Below are 26470 nucleotides of genomic sequence, written 5' to 3' on the forward strand. Positions count from 1 at the left end.
GTCTTTTCCCATGATCAGTGCTGTGGCTCAGAGAAGCAGCGTGGCTCAGTGGAAAGAGCACAGAGGGAGTTAGAGGTCATGGTTTCGAATCCCGGCTTTGCCACTTGTCAGCCGTGTGACCTTCGGCAAGCCACTTCACTTCTCTGTGCCTCAGCTCCCTCATCTGTAAAATGGGGGTTAAGACTCTGAGCCCCACGTGGGACAACCTGATCACCTTGTGTCCCCCCAGCACTTAGAACAGTGCTTCACACTTAGTAAGCACTTAACAAATACCATCATTTAGAAAAGCAGCATGGCTCAGTGAAAAGAGCCTTGGGAGTCATAGGTTGTGGGTTCTAATCCCAGCTCCTCCACTTGTCAGCTGTGTGACTTTGGGCAACTCACTTAACTTCTCTTTGCCTCAGTTCCCTCATCTGTTAAATGGGAATTAAGACTGTGAGTCCCATGTGGGACAACCCTGATTATCTTGTATTGCCCCCAGGTCATAGAACAGTGCTTGGCACATAGTAAGGACTTAACAAATTCCAACATTAACCTAAATCATTTACTGTGTGCAGAGCAATCAATCAATCAATCAATCAATCATATTTATTGAGCGCTTACTATGTGCAGAGCACTGTACTAAGTGCTTGGGAAGTACAAATTGGCATCACATAGAGACAGTCCCTACCCAACAGTGGGCTCACAGTCTAAAAGGGGGAGACAGAGAACAGAACCAAACATACCAACAAAATAAAATAAGTAGGATAGAAATGTACAAGTAAAATAAATAAATAAATAAATAAATAAATAGAGTAATAAATATGTATATGTACAGAGTACTGTACATGTACTGTATATGTACATAGTACAGAGCACTGTACTAAGCACTTGGCAGAGTAACATACAGCTGAGTTGGTAGACAAGTTCCCTGTCTACAATTAGCTTATAGTCCAGAGGGAAAGACAGACATTAATCTAGATATATACATTACAAATACGTACCTAATTGCTGTGATGATGATGATGATGGCATTTGTTAAGCACTTACTATGTGCAAAGGACTGTTCTGTGAGGCTGAGAGTGTGGTGAATGCCGAAGGCTGAAAAGGCATGGATCCAAGTGCATAGGCAATGCAGAAGGCAGAGGGAGGACAAGAGGGCTTACTCGCAGAGGAACCATGACCTCAGTAACAATAATAAAAAGAAGAAGAAGAAGAAGAATTGTGGCATTTGTTAAGTGCTTACTATGTGCCAGGTGTTGTTCTAAGTGCTGGGGGAGATACAAGATATTTGGGTTGGACACAGGCCCTTTCCTATATAGGGCTCACAGTCTTAATCCCCCTTTTACAGAGGAAAGAACTGAGGCACAGAGAAGGAAAGTGACTTGCCCAGTGTCACACGGCAGATAGGTGGTGGATCCGGGATCAGAACGCATGACCTTCTGACTTCCAGGCCTGTTCTCTATCCACTAGGCAACACTGTTCCTCACTAAGGCTTTGAAGGTGGGGAGAGGGATGTTCTGAAGTATTCAGAAAGGGAGAGGGTTTCAGGCCAGAGGAAGGACGTGGGAAAAGGTTTGATGATGAGCTAGATGAGCTCAGGGTACAGTGACCAACTGGGAGTAGAAAAACAAACTCTGCTAACTGGGCTGTAATAGAGCAGTGGGGTAAGGTAGGAGGCGGGGAGGTGATTGTGTGCTTTCAAGCCAATGGTAAGGAGTTTCTGTTTGATGGAGAGGTGGAATGGCAACTCCTGAAGGTTCTTGAGGAGTGGGAAGATGTGGACTGAACCTTTTTTTAGAAAAATGACCTGGGCAGCAGAGTGAAATATGAACTGGAGTGAGGAGAGACAGGAGGCAGGGAGGTCAGTGAGGATGCAGATGTGATAGTCAAGAAAGGATAGGATAAATGCTTAGATCAACATATTAGCAGTTTGAATGGAGAGTAAAGAGAGGATTTTCGAAATTATGTGAAGGTAGAAATGAAGGAAGAAAGAAAGTAGAAGGAAGAACCTTTCCTAGGTTTGCTACTGAGTCCCAGCCAAAATGGGTGATGGAAACATGTATTGTGTTAGAACATCTATGTCTTGGCTAGTACTAGGAGGATTAGATTTAAGATCAACTGAAATGAGTAGCCTGTTTTAAAATCTTCGTATTAAAGTTGGTGTGATCTAGACCTAAAAGAGGGTTTGTAAAATTCTCCAAAGGATCAACAAAACTTTGCGATAGGAAGCAGGAGGACTCTATGTCCTTCAAGATTTCAGGCATTGGTGAAGCATGGAGATGAGACATATTACCATGGGCCTAAGCGATCCTTAGAGAAAGGATTTTGAAAAAAAAACATTTTGTTTTAGGAAATAGGATTACTTGGTAATCTGCGAGATTTTAGAATCTGGGTCATCAAAGAGTTAGGTTGGGTAATTGTAAGTACTGTGAACTGTTGACAAATGGCACAGTGATACAAGAAAGAACATGGAGTTGTATGAGTAGGTGTTTTCTACTAGAGGAGATTTTGTTATTCATGACTTTGTTTATCCTGAAGTGTAAGGGTTTAAACAAACCGATTCATTTCTTCATGAAGGAAAATAAATCATTAACAATTCAAGGACAGAAACTGTATATAAGGCACAATGAAACTCAGAAATCCTCCCAATCTCGAGTTTTGCAGTGAAGAATGATGACACTTTTACCTCTTTGGGTTTTTAGAATAGCATGTGGCATTCTCTTTTGCCTGACTGCTACACACTTGGCTGAGGGGAAGAAACTCTTGGTGGCACGTGTAGATGGAAGTCCATGGCTGAGCCTTCAATCAATACTTCATAAACTCAGCCAGAGAGGACATGAAATAGTGGTTGTTGCTCCGGAAATATCCTTGTGGATAAAACCCTCACCATACTACACCTTGAAACTGCATCCAGTATCTTTCACTGAAGAATTTTTCGATACACAGATAAAAAATTTTGGCATTGATCTCTCTTCAACGGATACTTGGCTGGATAATTTTAGTGCATTCTTGAAACTTTTAAGAAATTTTAACACAATACAACTGTCTTCATGTCGAAATCTGCTATACAGCAAAGACTTGATGATGTATTTAGAAGAAAAACAATTTGATGCCATCTTGACTGATCCATTTTTTCCTTGTGGTCAAATTTTGGCCGAGCACCTGTCTCTCCCAAGTGTCTATTTTATGATAGCTATCCCATGTGGTCTTGAGACAGAGGCTTCTCAATGTCCAACTCCATTTTCTTTTGTCCCCAGCCTTTTTTCAGGCAATTCAGACCACATGACATTCTTTCAGCGTGTAAATAACTTGCTTTTGTCTGCAATGGAATATCTGTTTTGTTTTTCACTCTACATCACATACGAGGATCTGGCCAAGGAGTTTCTTCAGCGAGATGTGACCCTGAAAGAGCTCCTCAGTCATAGCTCAGTTTGGCTGTACAGGTCCGACTTTGTCTTAAACTATCCAAGGCCAGTGATGCCCAACATGGTCTTTGTCGGAGGAATCAGTTGTGCGGTGAGAAATCAGCTATCTCAGGTTGGTGACTTGTGCTGCAGTGAAAGTCTCTGTGACTTGACAGCCTGCCCTGGTAATGTTTTTCGTGATGATGTATCAATCTGATAATGGAGAAATGGGGGGAGGGGATTGAAATGGGGAGCCACAGGACATCTATTGTTACGTCCAAGGGATTACATCTTTGAGAGGGAGGGTAGAAAGGGTAAATCGTGTTGGAAGGTGAGTGGGAGGACAGAACTGAGAGGCAGTGTGAATTCTGTTAAGACTACTGGAAGCCATAGAGAATGAATGGAATGCTAATGATTAGTCTCCCTTCAGGTGGCACTTACTAAGATGCTACCCCAAACTGAGGTTTCAGGAAACTTTTTCTTGGCATTTCCCCTTGTGTGCCAGGAGCAGCTAAGAGTTTCTGTGAAGTGATTTCACTCTGACTGACACAAATGAAAACATGGTGCCAATAATACCTATGTATTGACACCTTTGTGCCATAAATTCTATGGAGCTGAATTTGATCTAGTCTTCCCAGTAGGGAGAATTAAATGAATGTGAATATTTGGAGTGAGGAATAATGCATTTAATGTCGGGTTGAATTCACATTTAGTAAACTGTGAGTGAACTCAGGTCCTAGGTTAATTTGACCCGTTGTGACTACTGAAGAATTTGAGGGAGGTGTTTGCTGGAAAGGTGATGAAAACTTTTTATGCAACAGGATTGTTATATCCTGAAGTATTTTCTTTCCTGGATTCATTCATTCATTCAATCATATTTATTGAGAGCTCACTGTGTACAGAGCACTGTACTAAGTGCTTGAGAAGTACAAGTTGGCAACATATATAGATGGTCCCTACCCACCAGTGGGCTCACAGTCTAGAAGGGGGAGAAAGAGAACAAAACAAAACATATTAACAAAATAAAATAAATAGAATAGATATGTACAAGTAAAATAAATAAATAAATAAATAGAGTAATAAATATGTACAAACATATATACATATATACAGGTGCTGTGGGGAAGGGAAGGAGGTAAGATGGGGGAATGGAGAGGGGGTCGAGGGGGAGAGGAAGGAAGGGGCTCAGTCTGGGAAGGCCTCCTGGAGGAGGTGAGATCTCAGAAGGGCCTTGAAGGGAGGAAGAGAGCTAGCTTGGCAGATGGGCAGAGGGAGGGCATTCCAGGCCCGGGGAATGACGTGGGCCGGGGGTCGATGGTGGGACAGGTGAGAACGAGGCACGGTGAGGAGATTAGCGGCAGAAGAGCGCAGGGTGCGGGGTGGGCTGTAGAAGGAGAGAGGGGAGGTGAGGTAGGAGGGGGCAAGGTGATGGAGAGCCTTGAAGCCCAGGGTGAGGAGTTTCTGCCTGATGCGCAGATTGATTAGTAACCACTGGAGATTTTTGAGGAGGGGAGTAACACGCCCAGAGCGTTTCTGGACAAAGACAATCCGGGCAGCAGCATGAAGTATGGATTAAAGTGGGGAGAGAAACGAGGATGGGAGATCAGAGAGAAGGCTGATGCAGTAGTCCAGACGGGATAGGATGAGAGCTTGAACGTGCAGGGTAGTGGTTTGGATGGAGAGGAAAGGGCGGATCTTGGCAATGTTGTGGAGGTGAGACCGGCAGGTTTTGGTGACGGCTTGGATGTGAGGGGTGAACGAGACAGTGGAGTCGAGGATGACACCAAGGTTGTGGGCTTGTGAGACGGGAAGGATGGTAGTGCCATCAACAGTGATGGGAAAGTCAGGGAGAGGGCAGGGTTTGGGAGGGAAGACAAGGAGTTGGATCTAAATCTTGGATCAGGAAACCTTTCATGGCTAGTCCTTAGGGATCCATGTTAATTTGTGACTGATTTGTACATTTTTGAGACTTCAGGTGTGGGAAATTTCTCCTCAGGAGATGTTTTGTTGGTACTTTTCTCCTTTCAATGTTCAGTTCACTTTCATTTTTTTGTGTGTTAAAAATCTAAAATATTGCTTCCAATTCATGGTCAATGCTTTTGGCATCCTAGACGTGATATTGCTTACATACATTATCCACTTCCCCATCTAGAAGTTTAAATCATGGTGGGTTTTTAAGTCATAACTCAGTCTTCCTCCCACATCAGGAATACCTGGGCACTGGTCATGCATGATATTACTGATTTTCATTTCTGTTCAATCCAGCTGGCCCTTCATATTTATTGGGTCAGTCAGGAAGTGTTCTCACTATATATATATATATATGCTATTTGATTAGTGATTCTGTTGACTGATTCCTGAAAAGTGAAATTTTAAAAGAAAAAATACTCCCTCTCTCAAGTCGCTGCCTCAATCCCACTTAGAGATTTTCCCCAATTTCCCCATCTCCCTAGAAATATGATTTGTGCATTCAGAAAGCTTCCCAGAGAATATTTTCTTGTTAGTTGAATTTGTTTTATTAATCTGTTTTGCCACTAAATTTGTTTCTCTCCAGGACAAGGCAAATTGTATAAGACTCCAGTGAAACTCAGAAAATCCCCCAATATTCTTCACAGGTTTTTATGCAGAACAGTGATAGCACTTTTTTGACTGCTTTGGGTTTCTAGACTAGAATGTGGCATTCTTTTTGGCCTGACTGTTAGCCACTTTGTGGAGGAGAAGATAGCAGTAGTGATGCATTGCCTATACTTGGAAGTTTGTGGCTTAGCATCAATCAATGGTATTTATGCCTCCAGTTTTAAGGATAGATCCAATACTTCAGGAACGCACGTAGAGTAGACATGAAATCATTGCGTATTGTTGGTTATTGCAGATTATTGCTTCAGAAGTAATGGTATTTGTTAGGTGCTTACTATGTGCCAAGCACTGTTCTTAACACTGAGTAGATACAAGTTAATCAGGCAGGACACAGTTCCCATTCCATATGGGGTTCCCAGTCTCAATCCTCATTTGACAGATGAGGTAACTGAGGCCTGAACAAGTTAAGTGACTTGTCCAAGGTCACACAGCAGGCTTGTGGCAGTGCCGGGAATAGAATCCAGGTCTTTCTGATTCTCAGGCCTGTGCTCTATCCACTAAGCCACTCTGTTTCTCAATACAGGTGGTTGACCCAAGGACATGACACCATGAGTTCATGAAGGTTTGCCTAACGTAAGCCATGTTTACTTGAAAGTTTATTGCCTTCATTGATCCACACAACACAGTCCCCTAGCCTGGGCTTAGTTTCTGGAAATCAAACAGAGCTACAGAGAAATTCAACAGGTCCTTGGCCATGTGAGCAATGAAGGTGGCTGAGATAAGGAGCAGAAATCACCATAGAGACTTAGAACAATGCTTGACATATAGCAAGTGCTTAATAAATGCCATCGAAATAACTATAATGACTCCTTTCTCCTCTTTCTCAACTTGCTTTCTTGTTTGTATTTTGTGAATGGTGTATGTAAAGGTTTCTATAGTGTACTGTGACTGGCTTTTGTTCAGTAGAATTGAGTCTTTTCCCATGATCAGTGCTGTGGCTCAGAGAAGCAGCGTGGCTCAATGGAAAGAGCACAGAGGGAGTTAGAGGTCATGGTTTCGATTCCCGGCTTTGCCACTTGTCAGCCGTGTGACCTTCGGCAAGCCACTTCACTTCTCTGTGCCTCAGCTCCCTCATCTGTAAAATGGGGGTTAAGACTCTGAGCCCCACGTGGGACAACCTGATCACCTTGTGTCCCCCCAGCACTTAGAACAGTGCTTCACACTTAGTAAGCGCTTAACAAATACCATCATTTAGAAAAGCAGCGTGGTTCAGTGGAAAGAGCATGGGCTTGGGAGTCATAGGTTGTGGGTTCTAATCCCAGCTCCTCCACTTGTCAGCTGTGTGACTTTGGGCAACTCACTTAACTTCTCTTTGCCTCAGTTCCCTCACCTGTTAAATGGGAATTAAGACTGTGAGTCCCATGTGGGACAACCCTGATTATCTTGTATTGCCCCCAGGTCATAGAACAGTGCTTGGCACATAGTAAGGACTTAACAAATTCCAACATTAACCTAAATCATTTACTGTGTGCAGAGCACTGTACTAAGCACTTGACAGAGTAACATACAGCTGAGTTGGTAGACAAGTTCCCTGTCTACAATTAGTTTATAGTCCAGAGGGAAAGACAGACATTAATCTAGATATATACGTTACAAATACGTACCTAATTGCTGTGATGATGATGATGATGGCATTTGTTAAGCACTTACTATGTGCAAAGGACTGTTCTGTGAGGCTGAGAGTGTGGTGAATGCCAAAGGCTGAAAAGGCATGGATCCAAGTGCATAGGCAATGCAGAAGGCAGAGGGAGGACAAGAGGGCTTACTCGCAGAGGAACCATGACCTCAATAACAATAATAAAAAGAAGAAGAAGAAGAATTGTGGTATTTGTTAAGTGCTTACTATGTGCCAGGTGTTGTTCTAAGTGCTGGGGGAGATACAAGATATTTGGGTTGGACACAGGCCCTTTCCTATATAGGGCTCACAGTCTTAATCCCCCTTTTACAGAGGAAAGAACTGAGGCACAGAGAAGGAAAGTGACTTGCCCAGTGTCACACGGCAGATAGGTGGTGGATCCGGGATCAGAACGCATGACCTTCTGACTTCCAGGCCTGTTCTCTATCCACTAGGCAACACTGTTCCTCACTAAGGCTTTGAAGGTGGGGAGAGGGATGTTCTGAAGTATTCAGAAAGGAAGAGGGTTTCAGGCCAGAGGGAGGACGTGGGCAAAGGCTTGAGATAAGCTCGATGATCACAGGGTAGAGTGACGAACTGGGAGTAGAGAAACAAACTCTGCTAACTGGGCTGTAGTAGAGCAGTGGGGTAAGGTAGGAGGCGGGGAGGTGATTGTGTGCTTTCAAGCCAATGGTAAGGAATTTCTGTTTGACAGAGAGGTGGAATGGCAACTCCTGAAGGTTCTTGAGGAGTGGGAAGACGTGGACTGAACCTTTTTTTAGAAAAATGACCTGGGCAGCAGAGTGAAATATGAACTGGAGTGAGGAGAGACAGGAGGCAGGGTGGTCAGTGAGGATGCAGATGTGATAGTCAAGAAAGGATAGGATAAATGCTTAGATCAACATATTAGCAGTTTGAATGGAGAGTAAAGAGCGGATTTTCAAAATTATGTGAAGGTAGAAATGAAGGAAGAAAGAAAGTAGAAGGAAGAACCTTTCCTAGGTTTGCTACTGAGTCCCAGCCAAAATGGGTGATGGAAACATGTATTGTGTTAGAACATCTATGTCTTGGCTAGTACTAGGAGGATTAGATTTAAGATCAATTGAAATGAGTAGCCTGTTTTAAAATCTTCGTATTGAAGTTGGTGTGATCTAGACCTAAAAGAGGGTTTGTAAAATTCTCCAAAGGATCAACAAAACTTTGCGATAGGAAGCAGGAGGACTCCAAGTCCTTTAAGATTTCAGGCATTGGTGAAGCATGGAGATGAGACATATTACCGTGGGCCTCAGCGATCCTTAGAGAAAGGATTTTGAAAATAAAACATTTTGTTTTAGGAAATAGGATTACTTGGTAATCTGGGAGATTTTAGGATCTGGGTCATCAAAGAGTTAGGTTGGGTAATTGTAAGTACTGTGAACTGTTGACAAATTGCACAGTGATACAAGAAAGAACATGGAGTTGTCTGAGTAGGTGTTTTCTACTAGAGGAGATTTTGTTATTCATGACTTTGTTTATCCTGAAGTGTAAGGGTTTAAACAAACCGATTCATTTCTTCATGAAGGAAAATAAATCATTAACAATTCAAGGACAGAAACTGTATATAAGGCACAATGAAACTCAGAAATCCTCCCAATCTCGAGTTTTGCAGTGAAGAATGATGAAACCTTTACCTCTTTGGGTTTTTAGAATAGCATGTGGCATTCTCTTTTGCCTGACTGCTATGCACTTGGCTGAGGGGAAGAAACTCTTGGTGGCATGTGTGGATGGAAGTCCATGGCTGAGCCTTCAATCAATACTTCATAAACTCAGCCAGAGAGGACATGAAATAGTGGTTGTTGCTCCGGAAATATCCTTGAGGATAAAACCTTCACCATACTACACCTTGAAATTGCATCCAGTATCTTTCACTGAAGAATTTTTCGATACACAGATAAAAAATTTTGGCATTGATCTCTCTACAACAGATACTTGGCTGGATATTTTTACTGCATTCTTGAAATTCTTAAGAAATATTAACACAATGCAAATCTCTTCATGTAGAAATATGTTATACAGCAAAGACTTGATGATGTATTTAGAGGAAAAACAATTTGATGCCATCTTGACTGATCCAGTTTTCCCTTGTGGTCAAATTTTGGCCGAGTACCTCTCTCTCCCATCTGTGTATTTTATGGTAGCTATCCCATGTGGTCTTGAGACAGAGGCTTCTCAATGTCCAACTCCATTTTCTTTTGTCCCCCATGCTTTTTCAGGCAATTCAGACCACATGACATTCTTTCAGCGTGTAAATAACTTGCTTTTGGTTGCAGTGGAATATCTGTCTTGTTCTTCATTCTACACCACAAATGAGCAGCTGGCCAAGGAGTTTCTTCAGCGAGATGTGACCCTGAAAGAGCTCCTCAGTCATAGCTCAGTTTGGCTGTACAGGTCCGACTTTGTCTTAAACTATCCAAGGCCAGTGATGCCCAACATGGTCTTTGTCGGAGGAATCAATTGTGTGGTGAGAAATCAGCTATCTCAGGTTGGTGATTTGTGCTGCAGTGAAAGTCTCTGTGACTTGTCAGCCTGCCCTGGTAATGTTTTTCGTGATGATGTATCAATCTGATGATAGAGAAGTGGGGTGAGGGAATTGAAATGGGGAGCCACAGGACATCTATTCTTGCATCCAAGGGATTACATCATCGAGAGGGAGGGTAGAAAGGGTAAATGGTGTTGGAAGGTGGGTGGGAGGACAGAATTGAGAGGCAGTGTGAATTCTGTTAAGACTATTGAAAGCCGTAGAGAATGAATGGAATGCTAATGATTAGTCTCCCTTCAGGTGGCATTTACTAAGATGCCATCCCAAACTCAGGTTTCAGGAAAGTTTTTCTTGGCATTTCCCCTTGTGTGCCAGGAGCAGCTAAGAGTTTCTGTGAAGTGATTTCACTCTGACTGACACAAATGAAAACATGGTGCTAATACCTATGTGCCATAAATTCCATGGAGCTGAATTTGATCTAGTCTTCCCAGTAGGGAGAATTAAATGAAATGTGAATATTTGGAGTGAGAAACAATGCATTTAGTTCCAGGTTGAATTCACATTTAGTAAACTGTGAGTGAACTCAGGTCCTAGGTTAATTTGACCCATTGTGAGTACTGAAGAATTTGAGGGAGGTGTTTGCTGGAAAGGGGATGAAAACTTTTTAGGCAACAGGATTGTTATATCCTGAAGTATTTTCTTTCCTGGATCTAAATCTTGGATCAGGAAACCTTTCATGGCTAGTCCTTAGGGATCCATGTTAATTTGTGACTCTGATTTGTACATTTTTGAGACTTTAGGTATGGGAAATTTCTCCTCAGGAGATGTATTGTTGGTAATCTTCTCCTTTCAGTGTTCAGTTCACTTTCATTTTTTTTGTGTTAAAAATCTAAAATATTGCTTCCAATTCATGGTCAATGCTTTTGGCATCCTATACCAGATATTGCTTACACACATTATCCACTTCCCCATCTAGAAGTTTAAATCATGGTGGGTTTTTAAGTCATAATTCAGTCTTCCTCCCCCATCAGGAATACCTGGGCACTGGTCATGCATGATATTACTGATTTTCATTTCTGTTCAATCCAGCTGGCACTTCATATTTATTGGGTCATTCAGGAAGTGTTCTCACTATACATATATATATATATATATATATATATATATATATATGCTATTTGATTAGTGATTCTGTTGACTGATTCCTGAAAAGTGAAATTTTAAAAGAAGAAAATACTCCCTCTCTCAAGTCGCTGCCTCAATCACACTTAGACATTTCCCCCAATTTCCCCATCTCCCTAGAAATATGATTTGTGCATTCAGAAAGCTTCCCAGAGAATATTTTCTTGTTAGTTGAATTTGTTTTAGTAAACTGTTTTGCTACTAAATTTGATTCTCTCCAGGACAAGGCAAATTGTATAAGACTCCAGTGAAACTCAGAAAATCTCCCAATATTCTTCACAGGTTTTTATGCAGAAGAATGATAGCACTTTTTTGACTGCTTTGGGTTTCTAGACTAGAACGTGACATTCTTTTTGGCCTGACTGTCAGCCACTTTGTGGAGGAGAAGATAGCGTTAGCGGTGCATTGTCTATACTTGGAAGTTTGTGGCTTAGCATCAATCAATCAATGGTATTTATGCCTCCAGTTTTAAGGATGCATCCAATACTTCAGGAACACACATAGAGCAGACATGAAATCATTGCTTATTGCTGGTTACTGCAGATTATTGCTTCAGAAGTAAAGGTATTTGTTAGGAGCTTACTATGTGCCAAGCACTGTTCTTAACACTGAGTACACACAAGTTAATCAGGTAGGACACAGTTCCCTTCCCATATAGGGTTCCCAGTCTCAATCGCCATTTGACAGATGAGGTAACTGAGGCCCAAAGAAGTTAAGTGGCTTGCCCAAGGTCACTCAGCAGACATGTGGCAGGGCCGGGAATAGAATCCAGGTCTTTCTGATTCTCAGGCCTGTGCTCTATCCACTAAGTCACTCTGTTTCCCAATAAAGGTGGTTCATTCATTCATTCATTCAATTATATTTATTGAGCTCTTACTGTGTGCAGAGCACTGTACTAAGCGCTTGGGAAGTACAAGTTGGCAACGTGTAGAGATGGTCCCTACCGAACAGTGGGCTCACAGTGTAGAAGGGGGAGACAGAGAACAAAACAAAACATATTAACAAAATAAAATAAATACAATAGATATGTACAAGTAAAATAAATAAATAAATAGAGTAATAAATACGTAAAAACATATGTACATATACACAGGTGCTATGGGGAAGGGAAGGAGGTAAGGCGGGGGGATGGAGAGGGGGAGGAGGGGCAGAGGAAGGTGGGGGCTCAGTCTAGGAAGGCCTCCTGGAGGAGGTGAGCTCTCAGTAGGGCCTTGAAGGGAGGAAGAGAGCTAGCTTGGTGGATGTGCGGAGGGAGAGCATTCCTGGATAGGGGGATGACGTGGGCCGGGGGTCGACGGCGGGACGGGCAAGAACGAGGCCCGATGAGGAGATTAGCAGCAGAGGAGCAGAGGGTGTGGGCTGGGCTGTAGAAGGAGAGAAGGGAGATGAGGTAGGAGGGAGCGAGGTGATGGAAAGCCTTGAAGCCGAGTGTGAGGAGTTTCGGACTAATGCGTAAGTTGATCAGTAGCCACTGGAAATTTTTGAGGAGGGGAGTAACATGCCCAGAGCGTTTCTGGACAAAGAAAATCCGGGCAGTGGCGTGAAGTATGGATTGAAGTGGGGAGAGACAGGAGGATAGGAGACAGGAGAGGAGGCTGATACAGTAATCCAGACAGGATAGGATGAGAGCTTGAACGAGCAGGGTAGCAGTTTGGATGGAGAGGAAAGGGCAGATCTTGACAATGTTGTGGAGGTGAGACCGGCAGTTTTTGGTGACGTCTTGGATGTGAGGGGTGAACGAGAGAGCAGAGTCGAGGATGACACCAAGGTTGCGGGCTTGTGAGACGGGAAAGGATGGTAGTGCTGTCAACAGTGATGGGAAAGTCAGGGAGAGGGCAGGGTTTGGGAGAGAAGACAAGGAGTTCGTCTTGGACATGTTGAATTTTAGGTGGTCGGCAGACATCCAGATGGAGATGTCCTGAAAGCAGGAGGAGATGCGAGCCTGGAGGGAGGGAGAGAGAGAGATCAGGGGCAGAGATGTAGATTTGGCTGTCATCAGCGTAGAGATGATAGTTGAAGCCATGGGAGCAAATGAGGTCACCAAGGGAGTGAGTGTAGATCGAGAACAGAAGGGAACCAAGGACTGAACCTTAAGGAACCCTTACAGTAAGGGGATGGGAGGGGGAGGAGGAGCCTGCAAAAGAGACTGAAAATGAACGACCGGAGAGATAAGAGGAGAACCAGGAGAGGACGGAGTCTGTGAAGCCAATGTCGGATAGTGTGTTGAGGAGAAGGGGGTGGTCCACAGTGTCGAAGGCAGCTGAGAGGTCATGGAGGATTAGGATAGAGTATGAGTCATTGGATTTGGCAAGCAGGAGGTCATTGGTGACCTTTGAGAGGGCAATTTCATTGGAATGTAGGGGACGGAAGCCAGAATGGAGGGGGTTGAGCAGAGAGTTGGTATTGAGGAATTCGAAGCAGCGTGTGTAGACAACTCGTTCAAGGAGTTTGGAAAGGAACTGGAGGAGGGAGATGGGGCAATAACTAGAAGGTGAGGTAGGGTCAACAGAAGGTTTTTTTTTAGGATGGGAGAGATATGGGCATGTTTGAAGGCAGAGGGGAAGGAACCAGTGGAGAGTGAGCGGTTGAGCTAAGGACATGACACGATGAGTTCATGAATGTTTGCCTAACATACACCATGTTTACTTGAAAGTTCATTGCCTTCATTGATCCACACAACACAGTCCCCTAGCCTGGGCTTAGGTTCTGGAAATCAAACAGAGCTACAGAGAAATTCAACAGGCCCTTGACCATGTGAACAATGAAGGTAGCTGAGATAAGGAGCAGAAATCACCATAGAGACTTACAATGCTTGACATGTAGCAAGTGCTTAAGGAATACCATTGAAATAACTATAATGACTCCTTTCTCCTACTTCTCAACTTGCTTTCTTGTTTGTATTTTGTGAATGGTGTATGTAAAGGTTTCTGTAGTGTACTGTGACTGGCTTTTATTCAGTAGAATTGATATGAGTCTTTTCCCATGATCTGTGGCGTGGCTCAGAGAAGCAGCGTGGCTCAGTGGAAAGAGCACGGTGGGGAGTCAGAGGTCATGGTTTCGATTCCTGGATCTGCCACTTGTCAGCTGTGTGACCTTTGGCAAGACACTTAACTTCTCTGTGCCTCAGCTCCCTCATCTGTAAAATGGGGGTTAAGACTGTGAGCCCCACGTGGGACAACCTGATCACCTTATATCCCCCCAGCACTTAGAATAGTGCTTCACACTTAGTAAGCGCTTAACAAATACCATCATTTAGAAAAGCAGTGTGGCTCAGTGGAATGAGCTTGGGCTTAGGAGTCAGAGGTCGTGGGTTCCAATCCCAGCTCCTCCACTTGTCCGCTGGAATTTGTGCAAGTCACTTTGGGCAAGTCACTTAACTCCTCTTTGCTTCAGTTTCCTCATCTGTTAAATGGGAATTAAGACTGTGAGTCCCACGTGGAACAACCCTGATTACCTTGTATCCCCCCCCAGAGCATAGAACAGTGCTTGGCACATAGTAGGGTCTTAATAAATACCAACATTAGTATAAAGCATTTACGGTGTGCAGAGCACTGTACTAAGCACTTGGCAGAGTACCATACAGCAGAGTTGGTAGCCAAGTACCCTGTCTATAATGAGCTAACATTCCAGAGGGGAAGACAGCCATTAATCTAGATAAATACTTTACAGATATAATAATAATAATAATAATGACATTTATTAAGTGCTTACTATGTTCAAAGCACTGTTCTAAGCGCTGGGGAGATTACAAGGTGATCAGGTTGTCCCAAGGGGGCTCACAGTCTTCATGCCCATTTTACAGATGAGGTAACTGAGGCCCAGAGAAGTCAAGTGACTTGCCCAAAGTCACACAGCTGACAAGTGGAGGAGCCGGGATTTGAACCCATGACCTCTGACTCCAAAGCCCAGGCTCTTTTCCACTGAGCCGCGCCTAGTTGCTGTGATGATGATGATGATGACGTTTGTTAAGTGCTTACTATGTGCAAAGCACTGTGTTGTGAGGCTGAGAGTGTGGTAAATACCAAAGGCCTAGAAGGCACAGATCCAAGTGCATAGGCAATGCAGAAGGCAGAGGGAGGACAAGAGGGCTTACTTGGAGAGGAACTGTAACCTCAATAACAATAATAAAAAGAAGAAGAAGAATTGTGTTATTTGTTAAGTGCTTACTATGTGCCAGGTGTTGTTCTAAGTGTCGGGGGAAATACAAGATATTTGGGTTGGACCTAGGCCTTTTCCTATATAGGGCTCACAGTCTTAATCCCTTTTTACAGAGGAAGGAACTGAGGCACAGAGAAGGAAAGTGACTTGCCCAGTGTCACAAGGCAGACAAGTGGTGGATCCGGGATCAGAACGCATGACCTTCTGACTTCCAGGCCCATTCGCTATCCATTAGGCAACACTGTTCTTCACTAAGGCTTTGAAGGTGGGAAGAGGGATGTTCTGAAATATTCAGAAAGGGAGAGGGTTTCAGGCCAGAGGGAGGACGTGGGAAAAGGCTTGATGATAAGCTCGATGATCTCAGGTACAGTGACCAACTGGGCGTAGAGAAACAAACTCTGCTAACTGGGCTGTAGTAGAGCAGTAGGGTAAGGTAGGAGGCGGGGAGGTGATCGTGTCCTTTCAAGCCGATGGGAAGGAGTTTCTGTTTGATGGAGAGGTGGATTGGCAACTCCTGAAGGTTCTTGAGGAGTGGGGAGATGTGGACTGAACCTTTTTTTAGAAAAATGACCTGGACAGCAGAGTGAAATATGAACTGGAGTGAGGAGAGACAGGAGGCAGGGAGGTCAGTGAGGATGCAGATGTGATAGTCAAGAAAGGATAGGATAAATGCTTAGATCAACATATTAGCAGTTTGAATGGAGAGTAAAGAGAAGATTTTCGAAATTATGTGAAGATAGAAATGAAGGAAGAAAGAAAGTAGAAGGAAGAACCTTTCCTAGTTTTGCTACTGTGTCCCAGCCAAAATGGGTGATGGAAACATGCATTGTGTTAGAACATCTATGTCTTGGCTAGTACTAGGAGGATTAGATTTAAGATAAATTAAAATGAGTAGCCTGTTTTAAAATCTTCATATTGAAGTTGGTGTGATCTAGACCTAGTAAGAGGGTTTGTAAAATTCTCCAAAGGATCAACAAAACTTTGCGATAGGAGGCAGGAGGACTGTATGTCCTTTAAGATTTCAGGCATTGGTGAAGCATGGAGATGAGACTTATATTACCGTGGGACTCACTGCTCCTTAGAGAAAGGATTTTGAAAAAAAAACATTTTGTTTTAGGAAATAGGAATACTTGGTAATCTGAGAGATTTTAGGGTCTGGGTCATCAAAGAGTTAGGTTGGGTAATTGTAACTGCTGTGAACTGTTGACAAATGGCACAGTGATACAAGAAAGAACATGGAGTTGTCTGAGTAGGTATTTTTTACTAAAGGAGATTTTGCTATTCATGACTTTGTTTATCCTGAAGTGTAAGGGTTTAAACAAACCGATTCATTTCTTCATGAAGGAAAATAAATCATTAACAATTCAAGGACAGAAACTGTATATAAGGCACAATGAAACTCAGAAATCCTCCCAATCTCGAGTTTTGCAGTGAAGAATGATGACACCTTTACCTCTTTGGGTTTTTACAATAGCATGTGGCATTCTCTTTTGCTTGACTGCTATGCACTTGGCTGAGGGGAAGAAACTCTTGGTGGCATGTGTGGATGGAAGTCCATGGCTGAGCCTTCAATCAATACTTCATAAACTCAGCCAGAGAGGACATGAAATAGTGGTTGTTGCTCCGGAAATATCCTTGAGGATAAAACCCTCACCATACTACACCTTGAAACTGCATCCAGTATCTTTCACTGAAGATTTTTTCGATACACAGATAAAAAATTTTGGCACTGATCTCGCTACAAAAGATACTTGGCTGGATATTTTTACTGCATTCTTGAAATTTTTAAGAAATATTAGCACAATGCAAATCTCTTCATGTCGAAATATGCTATACAGCAAAGACTTGATGATGTATTTAGAGGAAAAACAATTTGATGCCATCTTGACTGATCCAATTTTCCCCTGTGGTCAAATTTTGGCTGAGTACCTGTCTCTCCCAACTGTTTATTTTATGGCAGCTATCCCATGTGGTCTAGAGACAGAGGCTTCTCAATGTCCAACTCCATTTTCTTTTGCCCCCCATACTCTTTCAGGCAATTCAGACCACATGACATTCTTTCAGCGTGTGAATAACTTGCTTTTGGTAGCAGTGGAATATATGTTTTGTTCTTCATTCTACACCACAATCGAGCATCTGGCCCAGGAGTTTCTTCAGCGAGATGTGACCCTGAAAGAGCTCCTCAGTCATAGCTCAGTTTGGCTGTACAGGTCCGACTTTGTCTTAAACTATCCAAGGCCAGTGATGCCCAACATGGTCTTTGTTGGAGGAATCAATTGTGTGGTGAGAAATCAGCTATCTCAGGTTGGTGACTTGTGCTGCAGTGAAAGTCTCTGTGACTTGTCAGCCTGCCCTAGTAATGTTTTTCGTGATGATGTACCAATCTGATGATAGAGAAATGGGGGGAGGGGATTGAAATGGGGAGCCACAGGACATCTATTCTTGCATCCAAGGGATTACATCATTGAGAGGGAGGGTAGAAAAGGTAAATTGTGTTGGAAGATGGGTTAGGGGACAGAACTGAAAGGCAGTGTGAATTCTGTTAAGACTATTGAAAGCCATAGAGAATGAATGGAATGCTAATGATTAGTCTCCCTTCAGGTGGCACTTAGTAAGATGCCACCCCAAACTGAGGTTTCAGGAAACTTTTTCTTGGCATTTCCCTTTGTGTGCCAGGAGCAGCTAAGAGTTTCTGTGAAGTGATTTCACTCTGACTGACACAAATGAAAACATGGTGCTAATACCTATGTATTGACACCTTTGTGCCATAAATTCTATGGAGCTGAATTTGATCTAGTCTTCCCAGTAGGGAGAATTAAATGAATTGTGAATATTTGGAATGAGAAATAATGCATTTAGTGCCGGGTTGAATTCACATTTAGTAAACGGTGAGTGAACTCAGGTCCTAGGTTAATTTGACCCATTGTGACTACTGAAGAATTTGAGGGAGGTGTTTGCTGGAAAGGGGATGAAAACTTTTTAGGCAACAGGATTGTTATATCCTGAAGTATTTTCTTTCCTGGATCTAAATCTTGGATCAGGAAACCTTTCATGGCTAGTCCTTGGGGATCCATGTTAATTTGTGACTCTGATTTGTACATTTTTGAGACTACAGGTTTGGGAAAGTTCTCCTCAGGAGATGTATTGTTGGTAATCTTCTCCTTTCAGTGTTCAGTTCACTTTCATTTTTTTTGTGTGTTAAAAATCTAAATATTGCTTCCAATTCATGGTCAATGCTTTAGGCATCCTAGACCAGATACTGCTTACAAACATTATCTACTTCCCCATCTAGAAGTTTAAATCATGGTGGGATTTTAAGTCATAATTCAGTCTTCCTCCCACATCAGGAATACCTCGGCACTGGTCATGCATGATATTACTGATTTTCATTTCTGTTCAATCCAGCTGGCCCTTCATATTTATTGGGTCATTAAGGAAGTGTTCTCACTATATATATATATGCTATTTGATTAGTGATTCTGTTGACTGATTCCTGAAAAGTGAAATTTTAAAAGAAAATAATACTCCCTCTCCCAAGTCGATGCTTCATTCCCACTTAGAGATTTTCCCCAATTTCCCCGTCTCCCTAGAAATATAATTTGTGCATTCAGAAAGCTTCCCAGAGAATATTTTCTTGTTAGTTGAATTTGTTTTAGTAAAGTGTTTTGCTACCAAATTTGATTCTCTCCAGGACAAGGCAAATTGTATAAGACTCCAGTGAAAATCAGGAAATCTCCCAATATCTTCACAGATTTTTATGCAGAAAAGTGATAGCGCTTTTTTGACTGCTTTGGGTTTCTAGACTAGAACATGACATTCTTTTTGGCCTGACTGTCAGCCACTTTGTGGAGGAGAAGATAGCGTTAGTGGTGCATTGTCTATACTTGGAAGTTTGTGGCTTAGCATAAATCAATCAATGGTATTTATGCCTCCAGTTTTAAGGATGCATCAAATACTTCAGGAACACACATAGAGCAGACATGAAATCATTGCTTATTGTTGGTTATTGCAGATTATTGCTTCAGAAGTAATGGTATTTGTTAGGTGCTTACCGTGTGCCAAGCACTTTTCTTAACACTGAGTACATACAAGTTAATCAGGTAGGACACAGTTCCCATCCCATATGGGGTTCCCAGTCTCAATCCTCATTTGACAGATGAGGTAACTGAGGCCCAGAGGGGTTAAGTGACTTGCCCAAGGTCACACAGTAGACATGTGGCAGCGCTGGGAATAGAATCCAGGTCTTTCTGATTCTCAGGCCTGTGCTCTATCCACTAAGCCACACTGTTTCTCAATAAAGGTTGTTGACCCAAGGGCATGACACCATGATGAGTTCATGAATGTTTGCCTAACATATGCCATGTTTACTTGAAAGTTCATTGCCTTCATTGAGCCACACAACACAGTCCCCTAGCCTGGGAATAGTTTCTGGAAATCAACAGAGCTACAGAGAAATTCAACAGGCCTTTGGCCATGTGAGCAATGAAGGTGGCTGAGATAAGGAGCAGCAATCATCTTAGAGACTTAGAAAACTGCTTGACGTAGCAAGTGCTTAATAAATACCATCGAAATAACTATAATGACTCCTTTCTCCTCTTTCTCAACTTGCTTTCTTGTTTGTATATTGTGAATGGTGTATGTAAAGGTTTCTGTAGTGTACTGTGACTGGCTTTTATTCAGTAGAATTGATATGAGTCTTTTCCCATGATCTGTGCTGTTGTTGATTTTTTATCATGATATGACTTAGTGTGATCCAATCAACATGCCTGGTTTTTATTCTCAGGAAGAGTCTGTGACTTAAACATGGCCATAGAGTCAACCTGGTCATTATTCAAACAGTTTGGCTTAAAAAACTCTTTCTGAATGACTTTCTTTTTGGTGTGAGCAATGAACAACAACCAGAGTTGTTTGTTATGTTCTTTGTGGTGCCACAGTCCTTTGAAAGTTTCTGAACTAATTATTAGAGATCATATTTTCTGGAGATAAGTATTCAGTAGATTCAGTAGATTTTACGTGAAATTTTAAATATGACAGGAGAATGAGTTGTGACTTTCGAACTCTGGTCTATGATATATATATGTATATATATATACATATATATTGATATGTATACTGGTGGACAAATAAGCAGAAGCCATGAAACACAGAGTGTATCAGCACAGAGTGCGTCCCACTACGAGAAGTCAAATATCCTTACATAGCCTATTTTCCTCTTTTCAGAATTCTGCTAACAACTTCCTCTCACAAAAACAGGAACTCTTGACTACTGGCTTCAGTGCACATCATTCACTCTCTTCCTGTTGCTAATTTATCTATTCCATTTCTCCTACTCCACCCCAGCTCACAGTCTTCATTCCTTTCCAGCTACCCTACTCCCTGTACTTCATTCTCATCTCTCCCATCTCTCCCATCTCCAAATTCTGGAACTCCCTTTCCATTTAGATCCAACAGTACACAGATATCCCTGTCTTCAAAGGCTCTCTGAACTCACCACCTTCCCCAGGAAGCCTTCCCTGATTCATTTTTCTTCTCCCCAGCCTATATCCACTGTCGACCTATTCACATCTTCTGTGCCAATTACATCGTGAGGCATTCACTTCATACATGTACATATTGATTTATATATTCTATTACCCAAGTACTTATTCATCTGTATTTCCATTTTCCCCTTCTTTTCTTTTTATAAATAAACTTGTGTCTGTTTCCGAGATTAGTTGTAAGCTTCTTTAATGGTAGGAATCATATCTTCTATGTTGTATTCTCTCAAGCACCAAGTAAAATATTCTACACTCAATAGGCTCTCAATCAACACTAATGACTGGTTGTTGGCAAAATATCATGCACTGTTTCTTTTGGAAAATATTTACAGGTCAACCTCTCTCTCAAGGTCGTACCTTGCATCCTATCATGTGCTTGCTTTCCTCTTGTTTTTCCTCTACTCAGCAGATTTCTTTAATTGACTCTTCCCTGATTCTTTTACCAGTATGGCCTAAGGCAAAGGCACTGCCTCTAGCGAGTTTGGGTCACTTAAAATAATAATAATAATAATAATAATATTGGTGGCATTTGTTAAGCACTTACTATGTGCCAAGCACTGTTCTAAGCTCTGGGGTAGATACAAGGTAATCAGGTTGTCCCACATGGGGCTCACAGTCTTAATCCCCACTTTACAGATGAGGGAACTGAGGCACAGAGAAGAGAAGTGAAGTTACTTGCCCAAGGCCACACAGCAGACAAGTGGCAGAGCTGGGATTAGAACCCACAACCTCTGACTCCCAAGCCCGTTCTCTTTCCACTGAGCCACGCTGCTTCACTTATGGTCTGTGGCTCAGGCTTTCTCACTTTTCCATCCAGTTTCATCATAATATGACACTCCTATAAACAGCTAACATCTAATCAATCAATCAATCAATCAATTGTATTTATTGAGCGCTTACGTGTGCAGAGCACTGTACTAAGCACTTGGGAAGTACAAGTTGGCAACATATAGAGACAGTCCCTACCCAACAGTGGGCTCACAGTCTAGAAGGGGAAGACAGAGAAGAAAACCAAACACATTAACAAAATAAAATAAATAGAATAGATATGTACAAGTAAAATAAATAAATAAATAGAGTAATAACTATGTACAAACATATATACATATATACAGGTGCTGTGGTTAAGGGAAGGAGGTAAGACGGGGGATGGAGAGGGGGCTCAGTCTGGGGGTCCTTATGTACATAACTGTAATTTATTTATTTACTTATATTTATTTCTGTCTCTCCCTCTAGACCATAAGCTCATTGCCGGCAGGGAAAGTGTCTGTTTTTTGTTATATTGTATTCTCCCAAGCGCTTAGTACAGTGCTCTACACACAGTAAGTGCTTAATAGAGAAGCAGCTTAATAGAGAAGCAGCATGGCTCAGTGGAAAGAGCCCAGGCTTTGGAGTCAGAGGTCATGGGTTTGAATCCCGACTCCACCACATGTCTGCTGTGTGACCTTGGGCAAGTCACTTCACTTCTCGGAGCCTCAGTTACCTCATCTGTAAAATGGGGATTAAGACTGTGAGCCCCACGTGGGACAACCTGATCACCTTGTAATCCCCCCCACCGCTTAGAACAGTGCTTTGCACATAGTAAGCGTTTAACAAATGCCATTATTATTATTAATAATAATAATAATAATAATAAATACAGTTGAATGAATGTAAAGGTGACACAAAAGGGAGTGGGAGAAGAGGAAATGAGAGCTTAGTCCAGGAAGGCATACAGTAAGTGCTCAATAAATACGATTAAATGAATGAATGAATGAAGGCTTTGCTTTTAATAAGGCTCTTAAAGAGGGTAGAGTAATTGTCTGTCAGATATGAGGAAGGAGGGCGTTCTCCAGTCCAGAGGCAGGATGTAGGTAAGAAGTCAGTGGCAAACAATAGGATTAAAAATCAGTTTGATCAACTTTATTAATGCAAAATTGGACAGTGACAAGCAGAGTACTAGTCACAGATCAATTTTGATCAAAATGAATGAGAATACTGGACTTCCCAGACTAAGCCATTTCTCAAACACTGTGAGGTGAGTTCTGTCAGGGCAAGCTCAATTCTGACTCCAGATTCTCATCACTGATGGTTACTCTAAGCTTTGATTTTGACCATTTCATGGAAGAGGGAATACTTTCACACAACCAGTGGGTTTCAAACCTTGCCCAGAATTTGACCATATAGCTAGTAATGTCAGGAGAGTGCTGAGATTCGGAGGTTCTTGATATGATCATGATGTAATTGTAGTGGAATCAAACTTGAAGAACAGAAAACTATGTACTTTATTATATTCAATGCCTAATTGATTTTAGTCTGCTGGTATGATACTGCAGGCAGTCAAAGAAGACACCACTTGTCTGCTATGTGACCTTGGTCAAGACACTTAACTTCTCTTGTGCCTCAGTTAACTCATCTATAAAATGGGGAATAAGACTATGAGCCCGATGTGGGACAGGGACTGTGTCCAACCTGATTAATATGTATCTACCCCAGAGCTCAGTACAGTGTCTGGCACACAGTAAGCACTTAACAACTACCAAAAAAATAAAAGAGCAGCATGGGGCATCTGACTAAACCCTATTGTCTTAGTAGTGTATATGGGTTAGCTAATTAAAGAACACTTTTGCTACACCTCACAGGCTGAAGAAGCTGTTATTAGTGCCTTTGGATGGAAGTCCATGGCTTAGCATGCTTCCCAAACTGCAAAATCGGGCAGAGAGGATTTGAAATAGTAGTTGCTGCACCAATACGGTCACTCTCAGAAAACAAAATTTTCAGGTCTAGAATAGAAGCCAAGGGGGCATCTTTAAAATAAGCGTAAACATTAGATGCTGGGCATCCTGGTAAGAGCACCAGAAAGTTGCCCATTTCTTTCTGAGATGCCCCCTCGTGTTCTCATATTCCATTCAGCCAAACTGCTGCAACCACAGATATGGAGGAAAGTAGGGGAGAGAGGGGACTGGTTGGTGGGAGGGTACTGAGATACAGAACAGACTCTGGGAGGACACTGGCAGGTGAAGAAAATCAGTTAATCACTCCTGCAAGATGCTCTTTTCATAAAGTGTGTCCAATTACCTAGGTATGCTTTCTCAAGGCCTCATCTTGAATTCTATCCATTGCTTGTTTTCCTCACATTTTTCTTCCACTTCAGCGGTTTGCTTTGACTGACTCATTTTCCCGAATCTCTTGCCGATTTGGCCTGTGACAAAGCCACTGCCTCCTGGGAGTTTGGTTCCCTTAAGGCCTGTGGCTCAGAGTGCTCCATTTCTCCATCCAGTTCCATCACAATGTGACATATCTGCATCACTTTAGAGCAAGGTACTGGGAATGCTTCCAGGATGACATGTCATTTCTGACTGTGTCTCCCTATTCTCCACTTCCCTGCTGAGTTTTTCTCATGCTCCTCAGTTCCACACTGCCTGGAAAAAGTCAGTGTATTTATTTCTGAATACTGAAAGTAGATAAATTACTGCTTAAAAGGCCCTTTTATTTCATTGATTCAAATATAAATAAATGGTATGTACCATACTAGCACTTGAAGAGCTTTTCACTTTCACAGAGACCTATGTTCTTTTTAGTATGGTATGGGAAGCAGCATGGCCTAGTGAGAAGAGAGTTGTTGCCAACTTGTACTTCCCAAGCTCTTAGTACAATGCTCTGCACACAATAAGCGTTCAATAAATACGATTGATTGATTGACTGATTGATTGAAGAGCACAGGCCGGAGTCAGGGACCTGCATCCTAATCCCGGCTTCACCATGTGCCTGCTGTGTGACCTTGGGCAAGTCACTTAACTTCTCTGAGCTTCAGTTCCCCCATCTGCAAAATGGGGATTTATATACTCCCTCCTACTAAGGCTGTGAGTCCCTTGTGGGGCCTGATTAACTTGTACCTACCCTAGCGCTTAGTACAGTGCTTGACACATAGTAAGTGCTCACCAAGTATCATGACTATTATTATGGTAAAGCTGTATGATATTGGTCTAGTTATATAGGGATGTGTTTTACCAGTGAATGTTTTTCTCTCTAGGTTTACCATGTCTTTTGATGCTCTTTCTTTCCTTAAAAAAAGTTTGCACCAGGAGCATAAGGTTGCTAGCAATAATTATTGATATATACATTATAAGAGAAAAATAAAATCATTTGTTTTTGTTTCTTTCTAGGAATTTCAGAACTTTGTGAATGATTCTGGGGAACATGGAATTGTGGTCTTCTCTTTGGGTTCAATGGTCTCAGAAATTCCAGAGAAGAAAGCAATGGAAATTGCTGAAGCTTTGGGACGAGTACCTCAAACCGTAAGAAAAAGCCCATTTCTCTCTGTGTGTGTCTCTGTCTTTCTATCTCTCTATTCTTGTCCTTCTTTCCATCTTTCTGTCTCTCTATCTCAATTAATCCATCATTTGGACTAATTGAGTATGTCTCCTCCACCTATGTGCTCAGGCTGTGGAGCACTGCTGGTGAAAATTGAGGCATTTGGCTATACCTGTCGATCTCTAACTCATCCTCACCTCCTAAAACTCTGCCTCTCTTCTATGCAGCAACAATACTTTTCTTCCCTTATTGACTCCCATGCCCATTGCCCATGTTAACTGTTTCTGACTTTTAATGCCCTCCTTAAACTCCACCTCCTCACATCCCCACCTCTTGCCTCTGGTGATGGTGGCATAATAAATAATAATAATGATAATAATAGTAATGATGGCATTTATTAAGCGCTTACTATGTGCAAAGCACTGTTCTAAGCGCTGGGGAATTTACAAGGTGATCAGGTTGTCCCACGTGGGGCTCACAGTCTTAATCCCCATTTTACAGAGGAGTCAACTGAGGCCCAGACATGTGAAGTGACTTTCCCAAAGTCACACAGCTGACAAGTGGCAGAGCCGGGATTTGAACCGATGACCTCTGACTTCAAAGCCCGGGCTCTTTCCACTGAGCCACGCTGCCTCCCAACTTCCCAGGCACTTAGTACAGTGCTCTGCACACAGTAAGCACTCAATAAAGATAATGATGGTATTTGTTAAGTGCTTACTACGTGCAACGCACTGTTCTAAGCACTGGGGGGATACAAGGTGATCAGGTTGTCCCACATGAAGCTCACAGTCTTAGTCCTCATTTTACAGATGAGGTAACTGAGGCACAGAGAAGTTAAATGATTTGCCCAAAGTCACACAGCTGACAAATGGTGGAGCAGGATTAGAACCCATGACCTCTGACTCCCAAGTCTGTGCTCTTTCCACTAAACCACGCTGCTCTTGTGTGAAGGAGCATAATCTCTACTGAAAAAATGGACCAAGACTCATCTATTTCATCTACAAATTGAAACCATCAAGCGTGAACTCCCTAGAAATTTCTCCGTCATCTCTCCAGTTCCATTTCACTCTCACCCCTGACCATATCCACACTCTCATCCTTCCCAGCCATCCCTCAGGAGGAGATCTCCTGCCTCCTTTCAAAA

General features: G+C 42.4%; 1 protein-coding gene across 9 annotated transcripts in view; it reads left to right on the forward strand.

Annotated features, from left to right (window-relative positions):
• Positions 1–26470, forward strand: part of LOC119930482 (UDP-glucuronosyltransferase 1A1-like) — a 122687-nt gene that overhangs the window by 84424 nt on the left and 11793 nt on the right. For 6 of the 9 annotated variants that reach the window (XM_038748813.1, XM_038748811.1, XM_038748810.1 and 3 more), the window contains exon 2: positions 25179–25310. In XM_038748813.1, the coding sequence (XP_038604741.1) occupies positions 25179–25310 (132 nt within the window). Of the gene's footprint in view, positions 1–2640; positions 3520–9307; positions 10160–16984; positions 17801–25178; positions 25311–26470 lie in introns of those variants that run through there. The other 3 variants (XM_038748806.1, XM_038748809.1, XM_038748807.1) reach the window with 3 other exon arrangements.

This window comes from Tachyglossus aculeatus, chromosome 7 (genome assembly GCF_015852505.1).
Source record: "Tachyglossus aculeatus isolate mTacAcu1 chromosome 7, mTacAcu1.pri, whole genome shotgun sequence".
Lineage (NCBI taxonomy): Eukaryota > Metazoa > Chordata > Mammalia > Monotremata > Tachyglossidae > Tachyglossus > Tachyglossus aculeatus.